The sequence below is a fragment of the Acartia tonsa genome, chromosome 3 (assembly GCF_053477335.1).
Source record: "Acartia tonsa isolate MP-2025a chromosome 3, ASM5347733v1, whole genome shotgun sequence".
Classification (NCBI taxonomy): Eukaryota; Metazoa; Arthropoda; class Copepoda; order Calanoida; family Acartiidae; genus Acartia; species Acartia tonsa.
In genome coordinates, this window is record NC_137262.1 from 5,288,884 (window position 1) to 5,312,986 (window position 24,103).

Sequence of the window (24,103 nt, forward strand, 5' to 3'; positions counted from 1 at the left end):
GTCAGGGCTGAATTATTATAGTCAACCCATCTTCTTTATAACATTTGGAAATTGGCGCAGGAACGTCCAAGCTTTTTATTTTGAATGGAGTAAATTAAGGGGTTTCAAAGGTTTGTATTTTTTAAAATTTTGAGAGGGTTAAATGAAAAGTTTCAAAGTTTGAAAGTGGTAATCATCCCTTTACCCCCACTCTTGAACAACTATGAATTGGCCAAAAAAAAGTTTCTTCTTGATTTCAATAATTTTTTTATTTCCTCGTTTTAAATTGTTTCTAAGATAGATATTCTTTTTTCTATCTTAAATGAATAATGTTGTTAGTTTATTGACCTGGCAATTCTTGAATAACATTAATAATAAACCTCTGAATTAATAGGAACAAGTGAAGTTTTTTTCTTCATGCTAGTACTTTAGTAAAGACTTAATATTTTTATAAACTTAATATTAAAATAAAATATCATAAAATATATCTATGAAAAATAACATCTACACTATAAATATTTTTAATAAATTTAATATGAAAAACAAAAAAGTTATATCAATCTGTATGTTCAACTGTAATTTAATAATTTTTTGTGGCAATTTTATTTGCTTGAAATATCCCTAACACTTATAAATACCAAATCAATTAAAGATTTTTTATAGTCATATATTATATAACAATATTTCCTAAAGAAACTTCTACATGAAGTTTCATTTTGGAAAGTACATCTAGATTATGATGAAGATAGGTTTAGAATTTGCTTTTATATAAAAAAAATGCCCTAAAACATATATTTACATGGGGGCATAGATAGATTAAATTATATATTCTTATTATGTTTGATATTATTATAAAAATGATCCACAATAACAAGAGCAAATTCCAACCTTATCCAGTTTTATCAAAGACAAGTATAACAATACTGAAAAGCAAAATAGAAACATTTACAGAAAAAAATATAATCCTAGATATTCTTTTTTTTTCTTAAATAAATTCCTTAATCCTTCTCTACAATTTGTTTTGTCAGTATGTTTGTCTTTGTCTAAGATATCCATGTATAGCACCATGCAATGAAGTAATGAGATTTTGAATGGAAGAAGAGATTATATTATTATGACAACCTCAGCAACATAATTTATTTGTCATTCTTGCAAACAACAGAATTGTGAGACTCATTTATCTTTACATAATATTTTTTGTTTGTAGTTAGGACTTTGACAGGCTTTGGGTTGATTTGTATAAAACAGGTAAAGGTTAAGATTTCATAAAAATTTGGTTATAAACATCAAAAGTGATTCTTTTTAACCTTTGCATTAATTCAAATTTGTTCCTTTTAATTTTACAGAATAGCCACTTAAAATGCATTTTATGTTATTGGTAATTTTTAGCTCCAAAAATTGAAAAAGAACAGTGAAAAGAGTTTTTTTTACATATTTATTCAAGACTATTTTGTCTTATCTATATTACTTTTTTTGAGCTACATACCATTTAAATGCCTTTTTACATCGGCCATTTTGTAAGTGATTAAGATATTGTACTATTTACATTGAAGGTTTTTTTGTCGGTCAAGACTATAACAGAATATATGTTTTTATGTACATTGTACATATTATATACATATACATATATGTAGAAGGCATGGATAGTACAATTCAATTAACACTTACATACACACAGAATAAAGACTTTTTATTTGTCAGGTATTACAAAATGTCTGACGGATCTAAGACAAATTACTGAAGCACTTTTTGTCTCATTCTCCAGAGGAGGGATGGGTGAATAAAACCTTTCGAGGGTGAAAAAAGACGAAGCTTTATTTCTTGCTGTAGTTTTAAACAGTCTTGCCTGAAAAAGCCTTTACTTGAAAAAGAACCACATTTTCATGATCAAATGCCATTGTTAAGTCAAACTATTTACAATTCTTATGATAATATCTTTCAAATAGAAATTGATAAAATAAACATAGAATATAATTTGTTTGATAATATAATAATCTCTTTAATAATGTTATAAATACCTTTTCTTTAATAATCTTAAAACAGATAGAATAATATCAATATAAATTTCTAAATATGATTTTTTCAAATTATATGATTTTTCAATGATAACTCAATGTGAATTAAAATAAAATTGTATAAAAACATACAACAAACTTTTAAAAATTAAATAACGACCAAAATGAAACTCAATATAAATTTAATTAAAATAATTTATATAATAAATAAATACATATAACAAAATAAAAAATAAAAAAAAAACATTAAAGTCACAAATGAATAAAAATCTCATGTAGTATTTTAAAACAATATTTGGTATCTCTTTTTATAGCAAAAATATTCTTCATAAACAGAAGAAAATTTTTTTTTTAATAATAAGAATACATATACTTAGTTTTTTAATCATCGGGATAATACAACCACAACCTCTTTTGTAAGTAGGATTAATATCTATAAAAAATGTTGAAAATAACTATTTTTCTTTGAACTTTAAATTGCCTAATAATCTCTTACTCTCTCTTCCTTTTATTCAAATTACCAAATGTTTGGAAAATTAGTAGCCTTTTTGAGATACTTTATTGCTCCTTTAAAATTATTTAATTGTAATTTAAATCTGCTTTTTTGAGAATATTTCTCATAGCTTATTAAAAATAGACTCCATTAAAAATCCAAACAAATGGTGAAATGATTTGATGAGGCAAATCTTTCAGTCATTTATACAAACATAGAAGCAATTGTAAAAGGACACTCCACACTCCATACTTTTAGCTTATTTGTTTTCTATCATTTTTGGAGCATATTTTGAAAAGGGGAGAGCTGGGAAAAAAGGTTTGATTTACATACTTTTTGCAATGATAATTTACCCAATAGATTTAATTTAAGATTTAAATAAACTAAAACTGAAGAGCATCCTTTTAATTTTTCATCTTTCTTTTACAATTTAGCATTTATATAACATGATGATGTCATTATAAGCATATTAATTAATAGCAAATAAAGACTATTTATTCTCTATATATAATAATAATTTCTTCTTATTTAGGTATTGCATATCTTTAATTATCACATATGACAATTTCATCGTGTTTAGAATTTAAACGTTAGGTGTCGTAGCATAACAATATAAAGTTTTTGTGACGTAGCCACTCTATAAATCTCACTGATCACTGGATGTGGTCACTTTGTCCTCGTCCGCCCGGCTGTCAGCGCTGTTGATGCCGTCCTCAGCGCCGTTCTCGCTGGCAGCCTGCTCTTCTAGGTTACACTTGTTACGTGTAGATTTTCTGTTACCATAGTTCTTACGTAGGGCTAGTACTACAGATCTGAAAAAAACAAAGATTTTAGATTTATGGATAGATAAAAGTCTTAATAAAAGTTCTTAATAAGATGTCTTTAAAAACATCGTAGGCATAGACGCCTAAGGGTTGGTGGTAAAGGAAAATTAACACATCTATACTTTGAAACCCATTATTCCCCCCCTCCCCTAAAATTTAAAAATAACATTTGATTATTCCCCTCAAACCAATAAAACCGCTCATTTCACCCCCCTCCCTCAAAAAAGGCTTAAACCTCTTTAGTCATAGACATAGAATCATCATTTCTTTTCGGCGCTGCTTATAATTTATTCATCCTTGTTTTAAAAAAGGAAGGCGAAGGATTGACAAATAAATTTAAAGAATTATAAAAGAGTAAAAAGAGACAAACTATAATAAACTTTATAATAGAATTAGGGTAATAAACTATAAGATACATTTATCTTCTTATTTGCAACTCTAATAAACAAAAACAAGTATAACAACATACTGAATTATCCATCTTTAATCTAATATTTAGAAATTACTTTGCTATCATTTGACTTTACAATTCTGGTCTTTAAGTAAAGGCTTAGAATAGTAATTGGGATTTCCTCTATTTTACTTTACAGCTTTAGTATGACAATATTCCTAAACTCAAACATAAGTTGAATGCTTTATGCCTTACTAGCGGCTACGCCCCTAGAAGTCACTAGGGGCTAATTTCTTTTTCAATGGTGGTGATACCCTCCCCTAAAATAACTATAAACTTCCTCTGGACCTATTAGAAGCTACATTGTAAAGGAGAACCATATCAGTTCAGCAATTAACAAGATCCTTCGATACACACAGACAGACTGACAAATAGATAGATATCTGTTACTTTTATACAAGGATATAAATGGAATGTTTGACTGATGGACAAAAAGAATCATAGAGTAGATACTGTACTACAATAATAAAACTGGAGTAAAAAGAAACTTGTGGATAAATGGAAATAATAAGTTTTTATGGCTTCTCTTTACTATTCTTTGTAATATACCAAAACTATAAATCCAACTTACATTAATATTTAATTCTCTTGGTGGTAGAAATATCTGAATTTTATTGTAATTTTACACCAGTTTTTACATCATTTCTTTTATTTTTTGAAGCGAAGCTATTGTATAATTCCTTTTTAAAAGCGAAGCTTTTCTATAATTAGGGTCGGTCCCTCCGTCCGTACGTCCGTCCGAGATAGATAGCTTTTATTCGTTAATTAAGGCATGCTAAAATTTTCCTATCGATTTCAAACTTTGCATGGTGATTCCTGTAGTATTTAGGTACGATTTAGAAAGCGTAGCAACTCTCTAATAATTACCAGAATGTCCGTACGTCCATTTTGAACATGTTGATTTTTCTACTTTTTTTTGCCCTTTGCAATCAATATTGAAGATTTTTAAAAGCGAAGCTTTTCTATAATTAGGGTCGGTCCGTCCGTCCGTACGTCCGTCCGTCCGTCCGTCCGTACGTCCGTCCGAGATAGATAGCTTTTATTCGTTAATTTAGGCATGTTAGAATTGTCCTATCGATTTCAAACTTTGCATGATGATTCCTGTAGTAGTTAAGTACGATTTAGAAAGCGTAGCAACTCTATAATCATTACCAGAATGTCCGTACGTCCATTTTAAACATGTTGATTTTTCTACTTTTTTAACAACAAATTTTTATGTGATCTAATTATCCGTTTGATCTGATTTTTGGTATATTGATTCCTGGGGCAACAAAGAACAATATTATAAGCAAAGCAACTCTATAATCAAGTCCTAGAAATGTAAGTATGTCCATAAACATTATCCTGTATCAAGTAGTTTTTCAACAAATTTACTTACAATTTTGCGTCGACTCTTATACTTTTATATTCTGATTATTCAGTTCAGACACTATACAATTGTTTATGTCCGTTTGTCCTACCGTTTCAGTGCTTCGCTTTTATGGATGTTGGCATCCTTGTTTATTAAAGAATGCTTTGCTTAAGTCAAACCTAAATAAAACAGTTTTCAAATTGTCTTATTCGTTTGATCTGAATTTTGGTATATTGATTCCTGGGACAACAAAGAACAATATTATAAGCAAAGCAACTCTATAATCAAGTCCTAAAAATGTAAGTATGTCCATAAACATTATCCTGTATGAAGCAGTTTTTCAATTAATTTACTTACAATTTTGCTTTGACTCTTATACTTTTATTTTCTGATTATTCAGTTCAGACACTAAACAAATGTTAATATCCGTTTGTCCTACCGTTTCAGTGCTTCGCTTTTATGGATGTTGTCATCCTTGTTTTGTTGTTGGATTACTAGACTTAATCTAACCTAACCTATCATTTAAACAAGGTAAACGTCCAATTATTAAAATCATTAAATAGTTTAACATAAAAAAAATTAATTAAAACCCTTCGTTAATGGACTTACATTCTAATTGTTAACTATATTGATTAGGCTCGGTTAGACGATTTTAAAACTCTAAAAGCCATTTTTCTACCTATACTTTAGCCAAAGTTAGGGTGTAATGTAACAAGAAAGCACTTTTTTTTTAATTTGTGGAAGAAGCGAAAACTATATGTTTTTAAAAAATCATAAAAATTGGAAAGAAATAGAACAAGTGAGAATGTTTTCATAAAAATTTTGGTTAAATTTGCATTACTTGTTAAAAGCGAAGCTTTTCTATAATTAGGGTCGGTCCGTCCGTCCGTCCGTCCGTCCGTCCGTACGTCCGTCCGTCCGAGATAGATAGCTTTTATTCGTTAATTTAGGCATGTTAGAATTGTCCTATCGATTTCAAACTTTGCATGATGATTTCTGTAGTAGTTGGGTACGATTTAGAAAGCGTAGCAACTCTATAATCATTACCAGAATGTCCGTACGTCCTTTTTAAACATGTTGATTTTTCTACTTTTTTAACAACAAATTTTCAAGTGTTTTAATTATCCGTTTGATCTGATTTTTGGTATATTGATTCCTGGAACAACAAAGAACAATATTATAAGCGAAGCAACTCTATAATCAAGTCCAAAAATGTAAGTATGTCCATAAACATTATCCTGTTTTTAAACAGTTTTCCAACAAATTTACCTACAATTTTGATTCGACATTTATACATTTATGTTCCGATTTTTCAGTTCAGATACTATACAAGTGTTAATGTCCGTTTGTCCTACCGTTTCAGTGCTTCGCTTTTATGGATGTTGTCATCCTTGTTTTTATAAAGATTTATGGTGAAAATCTCCTATAAATTATTACACACATAATGCAATATTTTAGGCATGATTAAATTTTGAAATAATAATTCACTCTTTATGTAAATAACAGTCTACAACATTTTATACGCACGTGTTATTAAAAGCTAGGTTTTCTATAATTAGGGTCGGTCCGTCCGTCCGTACGTCTGTAACGGATAGCTTTTTTCGTTAAGTTAAGCATGTTAGAATTTCCCTATCAATTTCAAATGTTGCATTGTGATTCCTGTGGTAGTTAGGTACGATTTAGAAAGCGTAGCACCTCTATAATCGTTACCAGAATGTCCGTACGTTCATTTTAAACATGTTGATTTTTAACTCTTTTAACAACAAATTTGTATGTGATAAAATCATCCGATTAATTTGATTTTTGGAATACTGATTCCTAGGACAACAAAGTACAATGTTATAAGCAAAGCATCTCTACAATCAAGTCCTAAAAACGTAAATATGTCCTAAATTTTATCCTGTATTTAATTTTAATTAAAATTTTGATTTGACATTTATAATTTATTTATTTTGATTTTTCAGTTCGAACACACTACAAGTATAAATGTTCGTTTGTCCTACCGTTTCAGAGCTTCGCTTTTATGGATGTTGTCACCCTTGTTAAAAGTGTATCTATTATCAAAAACTAGGGTCTTTTTTGTCCACCAATAAAAAATATAAGTTACAAAAATTTTAATATGCATGACTTAAAATAAAAGAAAACACACACAAAGGCTACGTATGTACTTGTTAATAAAAGATCTTTTTACCTGCTTAACTTTCTAGGTGGATTAATAAGTAGTCTTTCTAACTTTTCTTCGATGGCAAATCCCATCAGATCCTTTCTAGATATCGTACCAACAACCTAAACAATAGATTTATTATTATAGATGATAAATCCCATCATATTCTTTCTAGATATCGTACCCACAACCTAAACAATAGATTTATTATTACAGATGGTAAATCCCATCAGATCCTTTCTAGATATCATACCCACAACCTAAACAATAGATTTATTATTCTAGATGGCAAATCCCATCAGATTCTTTCTAGATATCGTACCCATAACCTAAACAATAGATTTATTATTCTAGATGGTGAATCACATCATATTCTTTCTAGATATCGTGCCCACAACCTAAACAATAGATTTATTATTATAGATGGTGAATCACATCATATCCTTTCTAGATATCGTGCCCACAACCTAAACAATAGATTTATTATCATAGATGGTGAATCACATCATATTCTTTCTAGATATCGTACCAACAACCTGTACAATAAATGTATTATACTAGATGATAAATCTCATCAGATCCTTTCTAGATATCATACCCACAACCTAAACAATAGGTTTATTACTATAGATGGTAAATCCCATTAGATCCTTTCTAGGTATCGTACCCATAACCTAAACAATAGATTTATTATTATAGATGGTAAATCTCATAATATCCTTTCCAGATATCGTACCCACAACCTAAACAATAGATTTATTATTTAAGATGGTAAATCTCATCAGATCCTTTCTAGATATCGTACCCACAACCTAAACAATAGATGTATTATTATAGATGGCAAATCACATCATATTCTTTCTAGATATCGTACCCACAACCTAAACAATAGATGTATTATTATAGATCATAAATCCCATCAGATCCTTTCTAGATATCATACCCACAACCTAAACAATAGATGTATTATTATAGATCATAAATCCCATCAGATCCTTTCTAGATATCGTACCCACAACCTAAACAATAGATGTATTATTATAGATCATAAATCCCATCAGATCCTTTCTAGATATCGTACCCACAACCTAAACAATAGATTTATTATTCTAGATGGTAAATCTCATCAGATCCTTTCTAGATATCGTACCCACAACCTAAACAATAGATTTATTATTTAAGATGGTAAATCTCATCAGATCCTTTCTAGATATCGTACCCACAACCTAAACAATAGATGTATTATTATAGATGGCAAATCACATCATATTCTTTCTAGATATCGTACCCACAACCTAAACAATAGATGTATTATTATAGATCATAAATCCCATCAGATCCTTTCTAGATATCATACCCACAACCTAAACAATAGATGTATTATTATAGATCATAAATCCCATCAGATCCTTTCTAGATATCGTACCCACAACCTAAACAATAGATGTATTATTATAGATCATAAATCCCATCAGATCCTTTCTAGATATCGTACCCACAACCTAAACAATAGATTTATTATTCTAGATGGTAAATCTCATCAGATCCTTTCTAGATATCGTACCAACAACCTTTGACAATGGGACCATGTGTTTTCTATTACACTAGTTCCCAAAGTTTTATAATAATATTTTCTTATTCGTTAGTCTGAAAACTTTGGGGAATTTGGTTAGTGTTTTCATTAATTTGAGTGTTGAGACGGTTAAGCACGGGGATGTACATAAATCTATCGGCCATTGTCTCATCTCTCCCTGACAAATAGATCCCTGACAAATATTAGATGAGGAAAAAAACTTTTTATTTTCTGTTTGTCATCATTAACCAACGTTTGTTAAACAAACAGATTATACAAATAAATTATAAAACTTTTTTTCAGTATGGCTTCGAATCCGGTGGATAGAAACCGGTTCTCATCCATACGAAAAAACTATGTCTAGCATCGTATCATATCCAGCTTTCTACGAATATAAAAATGTACAATTATAAGATTAAAACCAGTTTTTTTAGACCCGAGGTGCCGAAGGCACCGGCTTAAAAAACTGGTTTTAATCTTATAATTGTACATTCTATATCCGTGGGAAGCTGTTTATAATACGACGCAAGAAATAACTATTCCAGTATGGCTTCGAAACCGATTAATATCTGCAGGATTTCAACCAATTCGTAGCTAGACTGAAAAATCATGTGTCGTAGCTTTTAATAGACAATTTTCTGTGAATAACATAATTAAACATGTATTATCAATCTTTTTTTTTTTTACATTTTACTATCCTCGGAAAGCTGTCTAAAATACGATGCGATGATAAAACAAATACAAGAAAAGAATCCTTATAAATGCTTTTTAATGAATGAATAAAAAAATCCATTTCTACATAGGTAAAGATTGTTACATTTGAACTAAATTAAGATATCATATACAATTATCAAGAACATTACTGAAAATAATTTTACATGAAATACTTAATCCTTAATTAAAAGTACCAGGATGTTTGTCTGTCTGTCTGTACAGAGTTTTATAGCTAACCACTGAATCGATTTGGACCTACTTTCAATCTAGAGAATGTTGGGAAGGGTACCTCCACCCTCCGAAGATAGATCGCCCTTAGAAAAAGTACTTTTCCCCAAATTTTTTACTTTTTAAGTTGAATAAGGAGGATCGACTTTCCCCACCCCTTGTATAATGTATAAATCGTTTATGTATCCCAAGAGGCATTTGGGGGGCGTATCTGCTAGTCAATTATATTTGAAAACAATTTCTTTCACTGCAAAAATGTCAATTAATATTATAATGTTTGTACATTTTCTCAGAAAGTAAACATCACGTGATCATGGTTTACTTATGAAATTGGATTGACAAAAGCAAACACAAAATGTGTTATACAGGGTGTTTCAATAGAAACGTCTTTTTTAAATTCTTAATTATGCATAGAAAATAAAACAATTATATAAAATGCTTTATATATTTGGAAAACCTATTCTGGGACATTTATGTTTCAAATATTTGAAAATTATTTTTTCAATAACTTATGCCTCAAAAACCGGTTTTGCCAAAGGCCTTATTTTTGAAGATTTACGAATTTAAGGTTGTGGAAAAAAAGGGCACATTTTGAAAATTCAAATTGCGCGGCTTGTATTAACAGTAGAAAAACGTCAGGCATATCGTTATAATCGTCATAAACTCTAGTTTCTAAAAATAAATGTACTATTATAAAGTGCTATTTGTAGTTTAGGAGCTACGTTGAAAAATGTGAGAAATGTTGAAAAGTTTTAAGAAAATTAAAACATTTTACCACGTAGCTCCTTTACTATACATAGCACATGAATGGTTCTTATATATCCAAAAACTAGAGTTCATGACGATTCTAACGGTATGCATAACGTTTTTCTACTATTAATACAAGCCGCGCAATTTGAATTTTCAAAATGTGCACATTTTTTCCACAATCTTTAAATCCATAAATCTTCAAAAATAAGGTCTTTGGAAAAACCGGTTTGTGAGGCATAGGTTATTGAAAAAATAATTTTCAATTATTTGAAACATAAATGTCCCAGAAGAGGTTTTCCAAATATATAAAGCATTTTATATAATTGTTTTATTTTCTATGCATAATTAAGAATTAAAAAAAGACGTTTCTATTAAAACACCCTGTATTTACCTGGAAATAAAGAATGGGATTCTAAAAAATAAATGTAGATTTTAACCTTACATAAAAGCTATCTTTGTAACTACAGATTTACTATAAAAGACCAGGTACCTAAAGGGATAAGACAATGGCCGATAAATTGATGTACATCCTCAATGATGATACATAAAATTAACCAAATGTATGGACACTCAACTTGATGAACAACCCAATAAAAATTGATTGGAAGTCCCCAAAGTTGTTAAGCCAACGAATAGGAAAACGTTTTGATAAACCTTTGGGGACTAGTGTAATAAACAGTCCATTGTATCTGATAAAAGACCCCTATTATGTTTTTTTCATAATTCCAATACAGTAAAAGGCATTTACATAGAATATACTACACTAAGTGTTTTGAGTTTGTTAATTAATTTAGGTCATCATAGTTTAGGTTATATTGAGAACTAGGTAACTCTGTAGGGTTAGATTGCCCCGGATTGGTTAGTATAGGGAACAAAACTAACCCTTCACTTATTTTCAATTCATTTAAAAAATAAAGTGGGAAGGAAGGGGAGGCATCACTATACCCTTTTTATAAAATTATTTTTTCTTATTATAATCTTATTCTGTTCTATTATCATATCATTTGTCTCTATCTCTTTATTTACTAAAGAAAATACAAAACAAAATTGAAGTTTGTTCTGAAAACCAGAATTTGTCTTGGTTTAGACCTTTTTAAGAAAGTTTAGGCAAAGAATGTACAAAAAAAAACAGAATTAATTCTTTTTTTCTTGGTGGGGTTGGGCCGGATATCCGGCCATTTTAAATATCCGCCGCATACCGGATATTGAAACTATCCGGATACCGGATAACCGACTGATTTTAAATGCCCGATACCGGATATCTTGATGATTTTGAATGCCGGATATCCGATTATCCGGCCAGATATCCGGTAATTTGCCGGATATTGAACGTTGGCCAGATATCCGTCCGGAACCGGATATCCGGCATTATAAATCAGCCGGATATCTGGTTAAGAAATATTTGGCCCAACCCTAATTGTTGGTGTTTCTTTTTTTATCTGACCACCATCAAATATGCATTAATTTCTATATACTGTGTCTGTTTATTATACCTTATTACAAGCACAATTATGAAGCTCTTTATAGTGCCTATAAAAAATTATGTCATACAATAAAAAATACCAACGAAGTCATTACACAGACTAAATTACCAATGGCAGGATATATACATTTTAATTAAACAATAGTGCTAGTATGACGTCATTATTTATAAGCTCTAAATAAAGCCTGACAATCATTTGTTTAACGTGGAGAAGGGATGGCTTTATCTATATGGCGTGAAGGAAAGATTTTAGTTATCAGGTTCAATTCCTGATTTCTTTGGACCTTTCATAAAACCCATTCCTAATCAGAGCCATTCCCTTGTCTGAGTATGGCAGATGTCATGTCATTCTTCTGTCAAGCCTAACATTTCTAACAGTAAGGCATTTGTTTAATTTATGCTGTGGGACGGGTAGCCTCGAACCATCTGTTTTTAAAAATGTAAGCGAGCTCAAATTAAAAAAAAATTTTAGATAATATCCTCAAACCTTTGAAACCCCTCATATCCCCTCAAAAAAGCTTGAAAGTGCTTGAAAGTAGTTCTACTAATATATTATTACTTATGTATATGGCCTGTATGAAAACAATGTGTGTAAACACATTACTGCATACTTCATACTTTTTAGGAAACTGCCATTTGGGAAGAAATTTTTTTTTATAAATTAACCATATTAATAAAATTTAACTGTATAGGTATATAAATGTATATAATATTCATTTAATTCATTTATTATTGTTTTTTTTCTATGTATGTACACCCAAAAATAATAAATCTAATCTAATTATCTAATCTTATCTAATTACCTAAGGGTGATTTGGGCATTCCCATTCTACACAGTACACACCCATTCTGGACGCTTATAGCTGAATAGTTATTTCTCGCATCGTATTATAAACGGCTTTCCGCGGATATAGAAAGTACAATTATGAGATTAAAACCAGTTTTTTTAGCCCCGAGGTGCCGAAGGCACTGGCTAAATAAACTGGTTTTAATCTTATGATTGTAAATTTTTATATTCGTAGAAAGCTGGATATAATACGATGCTAGACATAGTTTTTTCGTATGGATGAGAACCGGTTCCTATCCACCGGATTCGAATGAATACGAGAAAAGTTTGTACCTGATTAAGATGGTTAACAACCGTCATCTGTCTGAGTCCCATTGTTCTGAAGAGAATATAGGCTCTCTGTAGGGAAAACTGTTGTTGTACACACACTCCTGCAAAAACACAAACAATGGATTTAATATCACTTGGATCTTACATTAGATTTTTATATAATATGAAACTTGCAGCTGGCTAAAATAACAATAACCCTATTCACCCCCTTTAGCGAATCCCCTCCCCTTCTACTGTATGAACGAACTGGCCAATAAATGATGATCATGTTCACAACCTAGATTGACGACAATTTTCCCCTGTCATAATATACACACGTGTTTTACATCCATTTCTGAAATTGGAAAACAAATTTACCAATTGTCTTAGAAGCGTTCATGTGTCTGCTAGTTGTTGGGACGTTAGTATAATAAAAAAAGGTGTTATTAAAACAGCATATGTAAAAAATATGCAAGAATAAAGCTTATTTCATTACCATACAGATCTTAAGGGATAAGACAATGGACTATAGATGATATAAATTACCAAAATTACCCATTCTGCAGACTAATATTATTGTTGAACAGTTTAAAAGGCTTCAGGTATGGAGTCAACCAATCAAAATTGAATAAAAGTAACTAAAGTTTTTTAGCCAACGGATATGATAACTTTTTTATTAAAATTTGGGTACAATGTTAATTCACAGTCCATAGTCCACTCCCTCCGTGCAGATTACAGACAAAGGTTGTACAATCATAGAGTTGGTTGTCTGAAGGATGTTTGATTAAATGATCCTACATTTTATTAAGAAGAGAGATAAAATTCCTTATTCCCAAATTAAATTCAGGTTACATTTTACATACAAATTTATATAAGGAACAAGGATGACAACATCTATAAAAGCGAAGCACTGAAACGGTAGTACAAACGGACATTAACACTTGTATAGTGTCTAAACTGAATAATCAGAATATAAAAGTATAAGATTCGAAGCAAAATTGTAAGTAAATTTTTTGAAAAACTACTTGATTCAGGATAATGTTTATGGACATACTTACATTTTTAGGACTCGATTATAGAGTTGCTTCGCTTATAATATTGTTCTTTGTTGTTCCAGGAATCAATATACCAAAAATCAGATCAAACGAATAATTAAATCACATAAAAATTTGTTGTTAAAAAAAGTAAAAAAATCAACATGTTTAAAATGGACATACGGGCATTCTGGTAATGATTATAGAGTTGCTATGCTTTCTAAATCGTACCTAACGCCTACAGGAATCATCATGCAAAGTTTGAAATCGATAGGACAATTCTAACATGCCTAAATTAACGAATAAAAGCTATCTATCTCGGACGGACGGACGGACGTAAGGACGTACGTACGTACGGACGGACGGACCGACCCTAATTATAGAAAAGCTTCGCTTTTAAAAATATATTATTATGAAACGTATTTAAAAAGCTGCATAGAAAATAGGGATACCTTTTTTTTACTTCACTTAATTGGCAAAACCACTTCCTCGAGTGAAAACGTTTTTTATATTAAGATTTTGTACTAATAGTATTTTATCTATATCATAATAAAGTTTGATTTTCGTCAGAGTGTGTTCATAATCATATTTGATGTTTTAGTGGTTTAATGCTATTGTGAGGAATGAGAATAGAAAATTATACTCTTCTCCAACCCATCCTAAAGTTTTTTTATGAAGCAGCTTATAGTGCCTAATAAAAAATGAGGTCATAAATAAAAATGACCACGGATAGGCCAGTATACATTTTACCATTGGTTAATTCCATTATTTATTGGCCTATCATTGGTCATTTGTATTATATTACGTCAATTTCTATTGCACACTATAAGCTGCTTCGTTTTTGATATTTCATTTCGTAAAAGAAACCCATCTAAAAACTTAATTTTACAAAATACATTTAACAAATTGTTGAAAAACTCTGCATAAATTTGTCTTATCTATAGGTATGTATGTATACACTATAGTTCAAGGTATGTATAATGTATGTTGAATGCGTAATAATATGCATACTCTTTGCGTACTTTTTTTCAGGGGTTTTGGATGCGTAAAGCCATAAAAAAACTTAATGCAATGCACTCTCAAACAATGCGTAATTTAAATGATTTTACTTTCAAAAATAAAACAAAAGTAAAAAAATCATTCCTAAAAGATAAGGCTTTACAAAAGTTAGTTGATTTAAGTTTCAATGAGGCGTTTTTGAGATGACCCTTCTTGAGATTTCCCGTAGAATAGGAATCTTCTCAAAAAACGCCTATCTTTAGAAAATGCCTTCTTGATATTTCTAAACATGTTAATTTTGATAAAACAATAACAATAACATAGGTATGTATTATGGATCTTGGAGAAAGTAGCCTCAGACAAAGTAGCTTCGGACAAAGTAGCTTCGGACAAAGTAGCTTCAGGACAAAGTAGCTTCAGGACAAAGTAACTTTAGATAAAGTAGCTTCGGGCAAAGTAGCGTCCACTGTTAATAAAGGTCATGGCCGCAACGCTCGGCCCCCTGGCTTGCCTAGCCGCAGGCGCTCGGCCCTCTAGCCTATAACCTAACCTAACCTAAAAATTGTAAAAACATCATTATAGAAATTTTAAAAACAATATTAAAAATTGTAAAAATCTACCAACCACTTTTTGTGAAATCCACGAAATTCCAACCCACCTATGTATTAACATTTGAGGATATTTTACTTTAATAAATGTCCTGAGGCTAACATAGGTTAGGTTATAGGCTAGGGGGCCGAGCGCCCGCGGCTAGGCAGGCCAGGGAGCCGAGCGCTGCGGCCATGACCTTTATTACTATTGGAGACTATTTTTCTTAAGAAGCTACTTTTCTTAAGTAAATGTCCTGAAGCTACTTTGTCCTGTATTATATATCTTAAGGAGAATATAATAAAATTTCACATTAATTATCAATCAAATCAATTTGGGTTTCTCTTGAGATTTACCCTAGAATTACTACATCAACAATGAGAATATAATAATATTTCATATTGATGTGTTTAAGCCTAGAATTACTCAATTATAAAAGAGAATAATTAATAAAATAATAATTTAATATTAACTATCCCCTAACTCTGGTTCATATGGGTTTCTCCTAAGATATAGCGGAAGATAAGTACGGTAACAATATCAAGGAAAATTTGTTAAAATGTCCAAAAATTAGTGCATAGAAAAATATTTAGATTTTGTGTAAAAAAATCATTATATAAAAATTTTGGCTCCAGAGGTACACTAAAGGTCTTATATTAACTGTTCAAATCACGTAACAAGTGTATACAAATTTATTTCAAAGTCTAATTAATTCATACTTAAATATATTAGTAAAAGACTATAGGATGAAACCTTCTTTGTGCACCTTATTTTAAAGCCTCGTAGTAAAGAATTCTTTTATGCAATAATGCATAGTAAACCTGCATTAACAATGTCAGGTAAGGTTATTCTTAAAAATATAAGATTACTAAATATTGGATACATAGATCCGCTTATATTTATAGATCTATTAGACCGTGAATATACGCGAGTTTAAAAAGTACAAGGATAAATAAACACAAAAACACTACTTTTAAAAATTAAATTATTATTTTTTTTACATGATTAATTATGTTTATAAACACAGTGGCACAATCATTGATGAGAAAAGAACAATACATTTTTTTTTTTACAGTTTTTACAGTTTGTTTTCTCGTACACTCGAATATACCATACTTATAGATTAGTTGATAATACTTAAACTTTTAACTTAAATCTGTGTCTGTCCTGGTACATAGTTTATTTTTCCTATTACTTGTCTGTGTATGCAAATAAGAAAAGTGGTTCTGAGACCTTGGTTTGGTTCAAGGCTGCACAATTTTTATGGTAAAAGGTCTATTGAGACCTTTCCAGAAACACCTTTTTTACTACCATAGGGAATACAAGCTTAGTTGTAAAATGCATAATAATTTTTTCAATTTTCTTTTTCTATCTACTTTTGAGGCTTTTATTGTATAAAATAGTGTTTCTTTATTAATGAATGAACACAGTGATTAATAAAGTAACACAGTTTAGCTTTGAGAAAACAATAGCAAGTTACATAGTCATTATTACTCTGAATCACAATACTATAGGATCATACCTAGGACTAAATATTACATGTGATATTAAATTATTAAGTGACTCTGAGATCCGCTGAGTATTACCTGAATCATTTGTATACGGAGACAGATTGACATAGTAATCACAGTATAAAGGTTCATTCATGTACTGTTGCAGTAATTCATCTGTGGCCAGGTGAGGAGACTTCTTTGACAATCTGTTACATTACATATATTACATTAAATGGTTTTAGACTTGTGGAAGGCTTTTGACTCAATACCATCCGATCCTAATTATACAGTAATATTAAATGATTTTTAGATTTATAAAAGGCGTTTGATCAATACTAATATATATATATATATCTATTACAATAAATGGCTTTTAGACTAGTGAAAGGCGTTTGACACATACATAATAAATTAAATGGTTGTTTAGACTTGTGATAGGCGTTTGACTCTATTATACCAATATATATTTTTTAGAGCACAATTAAATAATGGCATTTAATACGAATTTTGATTTCAGCAACAGATTAGAAATGTCTTTTGCTAAAATGATCAAGAATCTTCGAATTATTTTTTGAAACAGATCTTGATGTTGTATAAAGTGATTTAATTAACCCATTAGTGCCGAGCGCCACCTTTATGGGCCGATCGAGCTGAAAATCTCAGGGAAGCTTTATAATGGTAAAAACGGAATTCCAATTTTTTTATTTTGCTCTAGTGGCGTGCACAGGAAAGTTGCAAAAAAACCCGGTTCGGCCTGGCCAAAATACCAACCAGGCATTATTACCCATTTTGGGCGGTTTCCGCCGGCATTAAAACCCGGTTTTGTAGTAAAAACCCAGTTATTTCGACCAAAAATCAAAAAATGTAATTTTTGAACGCCAAAAGTGAAATGAACACTTTTTAGAACTTTGATACGATCCGAAATTGAAAACTACACAACCTCATGTAATCTATAGAGCTACAAGTAATATACGAAGCGATTTATTTCAAATTTAGTGTTTCGGCTATAGGTGCCGCCGTTTTCGGGTAAAAAAACCCTGTTTTGTTGTTGTTGTCAAAAAAGATCTATTAGTAAAACCAGGTAATAAAAATTTCAGACTCCTGACTCCCGTGCCGAACCGGGCTTATATAGGGCGTAAAAAAACGATAAAAAAAATCATATAAAAAATAATAATTCAAATAAAACGAATTCACAAATAGATGTACTTGTCAATAAACTTTAGATTTTATGAAAAAAAATCAGCAACTTTACTATAAAAACAAAAAAGTTAGATGGGGTATTTAAAATTTTCATGATTTTCAAACTTTGTTGAGCTATACAGGCAAACGGAAGAAAGCAAAACTGCCTGCTCCAGGGGGAAATGAAAGCCAGGGTAGTAGAGGGGGGATTCATACTGAGAATGATGCAATTATGAAGCTGGAAACCGTTTTTTTTTACATTTCCTGGAACCGGGTTTTGATACCCGGTTCGTCACTAATGGGTTAATACACTAATTGATAAAGATGAAAGGAAGGGAATATATGATTACAAATATCTTAACAATTGCACTTCTCTAAAAGCCTGGCATCTTATTTTTATTTTTGCAAAAATCTAATCCTGAGGAAAAAGCTGTGATAGACATATTTATTCAAAAGAATATCAAATTCACAAAAATCTAATTGATGATTATTAGAGACTCATTACATTGGATTAGTGATTTAGCGCACTAAAGTTCCCTTAGCAATGATTTTGATTTTTCCAACCATATAGACTGGATCTAAGTAGTATATCACCAATACTCAGGCAAGTATAGGGTATGGTAATGAAATAAGATCCAGTTTGGATTGCTTCCTCCTTTTTTAACGGATGAATGAAATTTTATAAAAAGAAATAAAATAGTTTTTGTAGGGGAGTGTCCCACTCTCCACGAAAATAGCTCAAAACCTCAACAGGACCAATAGGTATATTGCCTGGGAAGCAAAACCTCTTTGAATGTATTTTTGCCATTTGTGTAATTATCAAACATCTTTGATACAGCTTTGGGCATTAATATTTTTTCACAATGTTTGTCTATGCCCTTGGGGCAAAAGGAAAAAATTTGCAGAAATAAGCTGCACATCAAACATTTGTTCTTCTCATAATATCAACATCTTATGTTTGCATTCTGCAAATAAGAGCTTAGATCAGACAGAATAAGAGAGATAGAGTATCAATCTGCTTATATCAAGTTTTATATTTGCAAATGTACAAATAATAGCTAATCTAACACTTAGGAATATTATGAGGATGTACAGGGTAATAAAGGGTGCTAAAAAATGTACTTCTTGTATTAAAGATCCTCACAACAATTTTGTAAGTTAAAACTAGTTTCAAGCACTTTAAGCAGGATTGGCTACCTGAATTCATATCTTTAAAAAATAAGTTGGGTTTATATATAACTAATTCTCTTTATTTGTGAATTGCTGGAAGTGAGGGGAAATATGATGTAATAGTATTTTAGTATAGAAATAAATCAGGAGTACATGGATATGTCAATATTTCAAATTAAATAAAATATTACCTTTCACCTCTCATCTTAATTTAATTCTTTTAAGATTAAGAAGAGTATAATGATTGTATTGTAAAATCATTCATGAAAAAGAATAAATATTTTTTTAACATTTCTTTTATAAAGTTAATTTATTAGAATAATTAGAAAATGATTTTTTAAAAGTGTATTGAACATAAACCAAAATTTTTTCTTACTGGTTAATATTTTGTCTATCTTAAATAATTCTTTTTCTATACATAGCAAAAGATTGTAAACATGTTATGTTTAAAATTTTCCAGCTATTAGCATCAAATTTATACTCTAGTTTGAAGTAAATTAGATTTTTCAAGAAATAACTTGATTATTGTTTATACCAGTTTAAAGATGCATTGTTAAAATAGTATATATATTTAAAAGGTATGAACAAAAACATATTTTTCTGTTAAATTCTGTATAATTCAATCCATGCTTTAGGATTTAAAATTAACAAAGGTAAAATCTATTTTTTCAATTGTTATAGGTGATTGAAGTTGAAGGGAAAGAAAAAAATCTATAAATATGTTTAATTTTAAAAGGAATTGTGTTGTAGGCTATCTCTCATCTTTGGATTCTAAAATTAAATCTAAAAAATGATATACCTTTTCATCAATGTGGAATAAGCAAAATGATGATAATTAAATTGAAACTTTTAAGGACTTGAAGAAAATGTGAAACTAGGAACACTCAAAAAACACAGCTAGATATTTTACTTTTAATTTTATTTGAGGGGAATTGAGGAAAGACGGGGTATTTTGAATTGCATAAATAAAAGTAAAAGGTATTTTAGTCCCTTGATAATCCTGGTTTCCAACTTTGAAGTTATTAAAAGTTTAACTTTATTTATAATTATTTTGGTAAAAAGTAAATATAAATTTTGTAGCATCATGATATATGTTGTAGAAGATATAATATAACTTGTGAAAGAGAACCATTAATTCTTGCAACAATTTGTCTCCTCAAAATTTGATCAACGCTTCAACTTTTTGTGTAACTTTCAGACACAGTCTCATAATAGAGTTATAGTGCTACTAGATTGCTCATAATTTTCTTGGTTTGGTATAAATTTCAGTGTCTTATCTATCCCTTTTTTCTACATAATGACTATAGAAAGTGAATTTCAAACTAATGGAATATTTAAGATAAACAATTCATACTTTAAATATCATGTTAATTAAGGGTATTAAAATAAACTGATAACATTTGTTTGCAGCTGTTTTGTCTCTCTTTTCAAAATCTATTGTTTCTTAGTTCTGAGTTCAAATAAGAAGACTAAAATAAAACTTTTCCAACTAAAATGCATCTTTGAAATATGAAAACAGTTTGGTTTTATTCAAACCAAGTTGCCAAAAAATAATAATTTATAATTCTATAATAGATAATTTATGTCCCCAAAAGTAGGGCACCATAGAATAACTTGAATTCTGAAAAGGTAAAAAAAAGATGAATAAAGAAAAGGAAAGAAATGTTAAATAGTGTATTACCCATTTGAAATTTTTTAAAGTATTTTTCTTTGATTCTCATTAAATTGATGAACTTTATTTCTATTTATATGAAAAGCCTTATTTGAAATCTACCTGTCTTAATATTTTGACCTATTTTTAATTATGATATTATTATTTACTTCATTTATAAAAGTGTTACAAAAGGATTTTAACTTATGGCTAAAAAAGCTAAAATATACATAGATTATCTGTAAAATTATTTGGTTTGAGGTGTTACATTAAATGTTAATCGTTTTCTTGGTTTGGCAATCATCCAATTAGATAGATTGATAATCAAAATGTAGATACCAGAAGGAAAAGTTCAATGCAAGATTTAAGTTTGAGTAGGGATTTATAGGCTATAGATAATTTAATTTATAATGAATTTACTTTAGTTATCAATGATTGAAATAAAATAAATAACATTTTTTGATTTAATGGCAATTGTGAATGTAGATAGAATAACTAATAAAAAATTCCTTGTGGTTAGGAGCTCGCAAAAAAAGATAGATGCTTGTATATTTATAACTTGATATTTTTATTTAACTTTTCATAATTTATATTTTTCTCTACATAAACTTGAAATAAAAATTAAACTAATTAATTACTAAATTTCTTATTAGTTATTTGCTGTCCTGTCTTCCTTATTTAGGGTTTAACCCTTAAAAACAAATCAGCCCAAGAAAACAAACTTAACCCCAAATTTTGTTAACTTTTTCTTTTCGAAATTAAATTGAAAGTGGTGGGTTGATTTGCCTCAAGGGTCATAGTCGCTAGTTTACTTTGACTGCAGATAAATTAGATAGATAACTCTCGATATTGGTTTCAATTTAGTTGGCATCTTTCTAAATAGTTAGATAAATAAATAATAGTATCACTTTGGTTGGCAACCATTAAAATAGATAGATAAATAGATAATGGTTTGGAAAATGTTGGCAACTGTCCAAATTGACGTCACCTCAAAGGCTTTGAGTTTGAATATATATCTGCCTTTCTGCAGTAGAGATAAGGAAACAGATAGATACTCAATATCTTCATTAATAGTTTTGGATAATTTTAATTTATGTGTGCAATTTCATTTGTTTATCTAGTTTCACTTCACATAGGGTTAGGAGGCACGTCTTTGGCAAGTTTGTATTAGATATATAAATGTAAGTTTAAAATACTTTTGAACTTTCAGTGATTGAAATAATTGTTATTTATTCTTAATAACTAATGTTAAGTACAACTTTTTAAAATCTAAAAATACTTAACTAAGCCTATCCAAGGTTCAATTTGTTTGTTGAATTTCTGAACTGTTACGTTTTGAGCCAAGTTATATTATTTACTTCTACATTTACTTCTATTAATTCTAATCATCTCACTTAATACAAGGTTTTTTGAAATACTGTTGTAAATAACCTTCATAAACTTGTATTTTAATACTATTTTATAAATCTTTTGTTCCAATATTGTATTATGTAAGAAGAATGTTTCTCTAGATACTAAGAACTCTAATATTAAAATCTATATCTGCACATAATATAGAATTGTATGGCTCTTCAACACTGCACACACATTTTATTTCCTTTTTTCACTTAAACTTTTCTTAACATTTCTTTCAAGTAATTTGCTTATGCAAGAATATTTTTTTAAAAGTTAAGAAGAGGAAATTCCTTTTCAACTCTCGCGTTTATGCTGGAGAAATACATAATTATGTTATCAAAAGAAATCATCCTCTTCCTACATTGAATTTCTGAATTTAAATTTAGATAATGTCTATTTCACCAAAATTACCTAAATTGATTTTCCTGTAGGGGAAAATTTTATTTTATAACATGTTTCTTGTCCAAAATGATTGGAAATTTTATGGATTTTAAACTCGAATTTGGACTAATAACAGATATTCAGCATGTTACATTATAGGCTGCTTTCCACGGATAATAAAATTATGAGATTAATACCAGTATTTTTAGACCTGAGGGGTCAAAGGCCCAAACTAACAAGACTGGTATTACTGTTGTGATTTTTATTTTAATATTTTGGAAAATTGTCTGTAATATAATGCTATACATGATTTTTCAGTATGGATAAAACCGGATCTAGCCAGCGGATATTAATCGGTCTCAAAACCATATTAAATATATTTTTAAAAGCGAAGCTTTTTCTATAATTAGGGTCGGTCCGTCCGTCCGAAATAGATAGCTTTTATTCGTTAATTTAGACATGTAAGAATTGTCCTATCGATTTCAAACTTTGCATAGTGATTCCTGTAGTAGTTAGGTACCATTCCAGAATGTCCGTACGTTCATTTTAAACATGTTGATTTTTCTACTTTATTAACAACAAATTATGTGAACTATTTATCCGTTTGATCTGATTTTTGGTATATTGATTCCTGGGACAACAAAGAACAATTTATAAGCAAAGCAACTCTATAATCAAGTCCTAAAAATGTAAGTATGTCCATAAACATTATCCTGTATCAAGCAGTTTTTCAACAAATTTACTTACAATTTTACTTCGACTCTTATACTTTTATATTTTGATTATTCAGTTCAGACACTATACAAGCGTTAATGTCCGTTTGTCCTACCGTTTCATGCTACGCTTTTAGGGATGTTGTCATCCTTGTTTTATTGAATGTTGGATCAAATATTGGGAAAGGGGGGTGGTATTCATTTTTGTACTTTCACCTTGTGTAGATATCAATATTAATAAAATAACATGCAATATGCATCAATAAGCCGGGAGAAACGGATAGGTCAATGGGATTGGACTTAACTTTTGTGCTGTTATTTAACATAAATCTGTGATCATAATTTGGCAATTTTTCGCTTATAAAAGTGTCAATAATTA

General features: G+C 29.7%; 1 protein-coding gene across 2 annotated transcripts in view; it reads right to left on the minus strand.

Annotated features, from left to right (window-relative positions):
- Positions 1–3,061: 3,061 nt before the first annotated feature.
- Positions 3,062–24,103, minus strand: part of LOC145313128 (chloride channel protein C-like) — a 115,966-nt gene continuing 94,924 nt past the window's right edge. For both annotated transcript variants that reach the window (XM_080152401.1, XM_080152400.1), the window contains exons 18-21: positions 17,329–17,441; positions 13,146–13,243; positions 7,305–7,399; positions 3,062–3,299 (exon numbers count right to left, since the gene is read on the minus strand). In XM_080152401.1, the coding sequence (XP_080008527.1) occupies positions 3,134–3,299; positions 7,305–7,399; positions 13,146–13,243; positions 17,329–17,441 (472 nt within the window). In that variant the 3' untranslated portion in view covers positions 3,062–3,133. The remainder of the gene's footprint in view (positions 3,300–7,304; positions 7,400–13,145; positions 13,244–17,328; positions 17,442–24,103) is intronic.